At 43.1% G+C, this 7,014-nt stretch overlaps 1 protein-coding gene across 1 annotated transcript; it reads right to left on the bottom strand.

Annotated features, from left to right (window-relative positions):
- Positions 1-31: 31 nt before the first annotated feature.
- Positions 32-4,263, bottom strand: slc25a1a (solute carrier family 25 member 1a). The gene is made up of 9 exons (XM_072658662.1): positions 3,895-4,263; positions 3,228-3,335; positions 2,983-3,082; positions 2,056-2,194; positions 1,515-1,599; positions 1,263-1,367; positions 1,046-1,161; positions 884-957; positions 32-792 (listed from the first exon to the last, which is right to left on the bottom strand). Exons 1-9 carry the CDS (start codon positions 4,148-4,150, stop codon positions 678-680), a joined length of 1,098 nt encoding a protein of 365 aa, XP_072514763.1. The 5' UTR covers positions 4,151-4,263; the 3' UTR covers positions 32-677.
- Between the last annotated feature and the right edge of the window lie 2,751 nt (positions 4,264-7,014).

Here is a 7,014-nt window from a genome sequence, read left to right as displayed (position 1 = left end):
GGAGCTCGTACTCTTCATGTACTTTGACACCGGGGCTTTATTTTTTTGAGTTTGAATTTTTCTGTCTTCCATTTGTACAGAAAACGGACAAACATTGCTTAGCTCGCCATGAATGAACTGTTAGTAATACTGACAGTCTGAACAGCAGAATCAAATCATAAGTTTACAATTCCTTGTTTCAGAAGGAAACAACCATAGGGAAACACTCAAGTTGTACAAAAAAGCCATCATATACATCTAAACAGTTTTCCACACATTGATAAATGTTTCAGTGCAACAAATATAAAAAGTTAAGCCATGTACATTAGGAACAGGGGGGACTGTGTGCTTTGTTTTATCTTTTGGTTTTGCCACATACGTGGGCTACTTGGAGTAAGAGCATGGTGGTGAAGACACTTGCATGGTTTTACATTAAGTGAAAAAGTGCAGCTGTATGATACATATGCTAGGCAGAAAGGTTAGCAATATACGGTGCATCAAAACACCACACACAAGATTTACTCTTTCTTCTCGCTCATGCTCTCACGCTGCTGGGTAAAGCATGCAGACACAGATGGCTGCATAATCCAGAGCTCTCAGCCAGGGGTCAGGGTAAGACTTGTGCTCTTCACTTGAGTGACACAGCCAACTGTGTCTGCATAGTCCTCTTTTTCTCTACAGCTAGCGGTTAACCCTCTTCAGTCAGTCCTCCACACTTGGTTCAGAAACTTCACAACCTCCTCATAAAGGACAAAGACGATGGCCACGTCCAGACACACCCGACCTAGCCGAGGGACCGTACCCTTGTAGAACCTGTAGCATGAAGAAAAACATGTTATAGGGCTGAAGTGGTTAATGGATATTGAGAATGTAGAGATGATGTTGAAGATAAGAAAATGCATACGCTTGAGGGCCCTCGTTCTTTAGTATCTGGAAAGCACAGTCTAGTGTGTTCTTGTAGCGATGGGCTTCCAAGCCCTAGAATAGGAAGAAATTACCAAGGACTTATATGATGGCAAAGGAAAAAATTACACAAAACACTCAATTTGAACAGGAGGAGGTGTACCTGCATTCTGGTCTTCACAACATCAAGAGGTGTGTTCCCAAAGACGCTTGCCGCGCCTGCAGTAGCACCAAATATGGCTGTGACTAGTGGATGCATATCGCGTCTGGGGTCGTCACCTGGAAACAGAATCAAAAACGTTATGCTTTTGCTGTTTTTTTTTTTTAAATATTGCAATCCATTAATAGTCCAACAAACAATTTGGCATATCCTTTCTAACCTTTGTACCAATTACGTAGAAGGTTCATGACATAAAAGCGTATAGCTTGATTGGTCCCCTGTTTCAACACTGTAGCCGTCAGTCCTTGGTATGTCCCTCGAACCCCTGCCAAAAGAGAAGAGATGCCCTGCTTCACACATTTCAACCAGCATAATGGTTTATTTTAAAAGGCAAGTTATGAGTTTCATTTTCTGACTTGGTAACAGTTAAAACTTACACAAAGTAAAGAAAATTAGTTTTTCTTCATTCTACCTTGATCACGGATGATTTCGCGCACACCGTGGAAGAAGCCTCTGTATCGTGGCTGAAGGGAACACTGGTCATGGATTAACTTCACCTTTAAATGAAAGTAAAGTAAAGTAAGGAAATGAAACTGCTTAATGATATTCCCTCAAAATCTTGTAGTATAGTTCTAGAAAAACAGAGAGTATTGGGCTATGTTCACACAGCATGTAAAGTGGCCCAAACCAAATTTTCTTTTTTCCTTTTTCATGTGACAGTCGGCTCAACGGTTCATTCTCCTAAACTGCCACGCATGCACCAAAGGCCATTTTCCCTTCTCTTCAGCACACATTTATGAAGAATGTCAAGCAGGACCGCTGTTAAAATTGCATGAATCTCAATCTGGTTGTTCAAACCGAGCCACATCAGTGTGTAACGAATATGTATCGGATTTCCATACACATTACAATACCATATATGAACGTGCCAGAGTCAGAACTGCAAATGTTTTTTGCGGATCAGATGTGGGCCACTTTTACATGCTGAGTGAACGTAACCTTATTGCTCCAACCTTTAGCGTCTCCATTGGGCAGACCACTACTACTGCTTCAGTGATGCCTGCTCCCAGCCCACACAGCAAGCTACGGGTGTTATCAAGGCGGCCGTTATCATCTCGCATTGGGTTGCTCAGGACCTCAAATGTGCCAAACCTGCAATCAACCAGCCACAAGAGAAGAAATGAGGTGTACATGCATTTTCGATATATATATATATATATATATATATATATATATATATATATATATATATATATATATATATATATATATATATATATAAATAAAAACACTAAGTGAAGGCCATTTGGTGTCTCATTTTGCATTCTCAGAGAAAAAGGATGAGGACAGTAAGGATAAGGGCAAACAATTTAAGATATGACATCCACCCTCTGATTTTCTTTCTGATCACATTTCTAGGATTACAAAGGTATTCTAAAACCAGAATCAATACCAGTTCTTATCAAAATCTGTATCTGGGTCTGTATGTGTCCAACTATCAACTATTTGTGCTCTATAAGAAACAGAAGAAATTCATGGGTGTTAAATTATTGAAATGACCTAATATTAGGCCTGTTGCTTTCTTTTTCCAGGGGTGTCCAGAGTTCAGCACACCAGCCAATTTATCTGCTCTTGCAGAACTACTAAACCTGCCAATTAACAGGCGAGTTGAATCAGATGTGTTTGATCAGAAAAAGGGGGGGAGAAAAAAAAAAAAAAAAAAAAAAACCAAACACACCACTGTGCAGGAATCCAGCCCTCCACGACTGGAATTGCCCACCCTCGTCCTATTCTCTTACATATTTATTTCATGCAAAACACTGGTTAAAGAAAACTCTTGTTAATAATGTTTCCACATACGCCAGGATTGACAGTATTGACACTTCAGTATAGATCCACCAATATAATTTTTGGATGCATTTGTAAGCCTGTGGTCTTACCGAACTGCAGACTTGGGGATGGAGCCATAGAGAAGTGAGCTTAGGCCTCTGTATAGCCCTCTCAGTCCATGATCCTGAACGGTCAGCTTTACACAGTCCCCTAAACAAACAATTACACTTTGCAATTCACATTTTCAACATCTAGCTCACAGACTTAGGTCTCTGTGTTAAGGATTTTGTGAATGGCACTGGTTTCAGCAATTAAAATGACTTGGGTGCTGAAACCAGACTGAGGTTTTCCTCACCTATCCCTCTGTATCGAGGAGGGTTGGCCCTCTCGTCCAGCTGGAGTTGAGTCTTCACATATTCTGTCGGGAAGGTGATGCAGATCTCTATCCCTCCTGCAATCCCACCTGTACACAGAGGACAGATAGCATTAACCAAACATGAAAGCTGTCCAGGACCACCCATGTAATCTTGCCTTGATCACTTAGTAAGGATTCATGCTTACAACCTAAAAGATGGTGAATGCTATAGCTGGCTGGCTCACCATATTATGGTTGTGTTTTCTTTATGGCTGGTTGGTGTTTGTTTTTCACAACGTCATTGTCTCCTACCATAAATGGGATGCCCCGCCATGATGATACAACAGAGGATGTCAAGAGGCTAACGGTTGCTAGCTATGTCACTACAGGACAGGTCACAGTTAGCCAACTCGCTAATATCGTTAGCTAGCTATCTCTCTCGGTGGCAAACTCTCGATAAAAGCAAGAAAAGCACTGCGGCGCTCCTAATTGTTACTAAAAGAGACTAAAGGGGTATCCTTGCCACCACTTCTCGACGTGAAAACAGACATTTGACCCAGTGCTGCGTCTCACAGGCGCCAGTGTTGTTGTGCGGTGAACCATAGAAGCAGCTTCAGGTCGGCTAGCGACCGAAGCAGCAGCGCTTATCTGCACCATGTGCATTTACCTGCGAGAATAGCCTTTCCCGGGTGAGTGACCTTTCTTCCTCCTACCGCGGCAGCCGCTAAACTTCTCTTCCCTGCACAGAAATGTTGAATTGGCGCACACCTGCTCGCCTGAACTCCACCAAAGCTGCCTGCTAAACAAGACGGCGGAATCGAGGTCAGCGCCGCAGGATGCTGCTGCGACTTGCATCCCTGTCTCAAAATCGCATCTTTACACGGCCCATCCGAAACGGAGAACGGCTGGTATAAAGACGACATTTTCTAGTGAATTCTGGCCGCAACCACACAAATAGATTGGCATTCACCAGTGCTTTCACCTATATTTGCCTGCCCAATGAGACAGAGCCAGCACAATCACGGACGGACCACTCTATGGCGTGGGGGTGTGGCGTTCATGAATATTAAAATGTACGTCATGCGTCTCGTCCGCCTATTGGTTTAGCTGCAAGATGTGGTTAATTTATTCAGATATTCAACCTACTTAATAACAAAGAGCTCTCTCCGCCAATGGCATCACTGTATAGCAGCAGGTCCTGCTCTGGCATGATGTCTGCTATGAAACACATGATTGGTCAGCATCAGGGGAATTAAAATGAGCTTCCACAGAAAACTGAAAAAAAATAAATAAATAATAAAAAACATCAGATATGAACACGTGTAAGGTTTTATTTTATTTTAAATCGAAGACAATAAAATCAAATAAAGCTGATATTGCGGAATATTCAGATCAATTCACTGCAGCCGACTATAATGCAATCAGCTCTAAAATGAACTTTACTCAAACCACTCCCACGGATTCCCAAATAATAATCAGCAATCGGATATTGTATACATATTAAGGTTGTACAGTTCATTTGATCAGAGTTTTGAACAGAGTATTGAACGCAAAGTTCAAAAAGGAAAAGGAGTCGAAAATTAAGTTCAGGAGCGACCTCTAACGGTAAGCTGCGATTGGGAAACATGTTTTGTGTAACAGCCTTTAATAAGATAGATCCTTCTGGATCCTTTTCTGCCGGGTACCAGCCAGCATTTTACATGACACCTCATCTGGCAAATCTTAAAACAGCTGGCACTAGCCTGCACACCACCCGGCCAGGACACCATCCAGTACATCTTAAAAAAGCTGGCGCACCGTCTGGCACACCATATCCCTCATACTATAGCAGCTGGCACACCATTCAACACCACACGGCACATCTTAAAGCAACCAGCACACCATCTCCCTCATACTATAGCAGCTGATATATCATCCCATCCAACATACCATCCAACACACCAACTGGCATATCTTAAAGCGGCAAGAACACTATCCGGCAAATCTGAAAATAGCCAGCACACAATTCAGCACACCTTAAAGCAGCCGGCATACCATCTGGCAAGCACCTGGCACATATTAATGTTTCTGGCAAACATCACATCTTAACGTAGCTGGAACACCATCCGGCACAACATCCTGCACACGAACTTCACATCCTGCACATCATCTTAAAGTTGCTAGCACAATATCCGGCACATCTCAAAGTAGCTGGCACACTATCTGGCACACAATCTACCACACCATTTGGTACATCTTAAAGTAGCTGGCACACCATTCGGCACATCCTAAGACAGCTGGCATACCTTCGGGCACACAAAATGGCACATCTCAAAGCAGTTAGTACACCATCTGGTAATAACTAAAATCAATTAAACATCATGTGTCACACCATCTAACACACCAACTGGCACATCTAGTAGTTAACACACCATTTGGCACATCCCAAAATAGCTGGCACACTATTTGGTACATCTTAAAAAAGCAGGAACACCATCTGGTCATGCAATCAGCAGCTGGCGCACCACTGGCACATCTTAAAGTAGCTGGATGGTGTGCTGGCTACTTTTAGATATGCCAAGTGGTGTGCCGATTACTTGCATTGACTTTAAGAATTGCCAGATGACATACTGGCTGCTTGTAGATGTACCGGATGGTGTGTCACTCACTGTGTTATTTGGTGTGCTGGATTGTGTGATGACTGGTTTAGGATGTGCCGGGTGGTGTGCCCATAAACAATGTCCAAGTTGATGTGTTGGATGGTTGCTGGAAAACTGGATGTATTAGGATGTACCGGAATGTGTGTCTGCTACTTCAAGATGTGCTGAATGGTGTGCCGGATTATGTGCCGGATGGTGTGCCTGATGGTGTGCCAAATAGTGTGCTAGGTGGTTTGAGATATGCCAGATAATGTGCTAGCTACTTTAAGATGTAAAGGGTGGTGTGTTGATTGGTGTGCCTGATGGTGCTCCAGCTGCTTTAGGAATTGCCAGATGGTGTGTTGGCTGCTTTGAGATGTGCCGAATGGAATGCTGGATCGTATGGCAGATGTTTTAGCTTACAATGTGTGAGTTGATGTGCCAACTGTTAATGTGTCAAATGGTTTAAGGTGTGCCATATGTAGTGCCAGCTACAATCAGATGTGCAGGATGGTGTACAGAGTAGTAACAGTGTGTCGGCTAATTTAAGATGTGCCGGAAGGTATCGTTGGTTACTGTGCCAATGGTGCTCCAGCTGCTTTAGGAGTTGCCAGATGAAGTGTCTGCTACTTTAAGATGTGCCAGATGCTTTAGAATTTGACTGTTGGTGTGCTAGATGGTGTGACATTGAGAGTTATTGGATGGTGTTCCAGATGATGTGCCCGACAGTATGCAGCTGCTTTAAGATGTGCTGGATGTGGTGCAGGATGATGTGCCAGAATTGTACTGAATAGTGTGCCGAATGGTTTGCCAGATGGTGTGCAGGTTACTTTAAGATGTGCCGGTTGGTGTGTTGGATGATTTGCCAGATGGTGTTCCAGTGATTTAGGGAATTGCCAAATAATGTGCTGGCTGGTGTGCAAGCTACAATAAAATGTGATATATGGTGTGCCCGGATGGTGTGCCAGCTGCTGTTGGATATGGCAGATGGTGTGCTGCTTGCTTAAAGATGTGCCACATTTTGGGCCAAATGGTATGCCAGATCCAGTGGTGTGCCAGTGTGCTGGCTGCATAAAAACATTGTTTCATTCTCCTGTTAAGTTTATTGGTCACAGCAATGATATGTCAGCTAGGTTAATAGTCTATAATCTGGACTGGGTTGACTTGGA

The sequence above is a fragment of the Salminus brasiliensis genome, chromosome 16 (genome assembly GCF_030463535.1).
Source record: "Salminus brasiliensis chromosome 16, fSalBra1.hap2, whole genome shotgun sequence".
Lineage (NCBI taxonomy): Eukaryota > Metazoa > Chordata > Actinopteri > Characiformes > Bryconidae > Salminus > Salminus brasiliensis.
This window is presented reverse-complemented; position numbering and strand designations above follow the sequence as displayed.

What these genes read in the sequence shown, in the direction of transcription:
- slc25a1a (XM_072658662.1), bottom strand. Translation starts at nt 4,150, where the DNA reads ATGTCGTCTTTATACCAGCCGTTCTCCGTTTCGGATGGGCCGTGTAAA. An exon ending in ATCCCCAAGTCTGCAGTTCG is followed by an intron (nt 2,195 to 2,982) that starts GTAAGACCACAG and finishes GGTTGATTGCAG; the next exon opens with GTTTGGCACATTTGAGGTCC. An exon ending in AAGAACGAGGGCCCTCAAGC is followed by an intron (nt 793 to 883) that starts GTATGCATTTTC and finishes TTCATGCTACAG; the next exon opens with GTTCTACAAGGGTACGGTCC.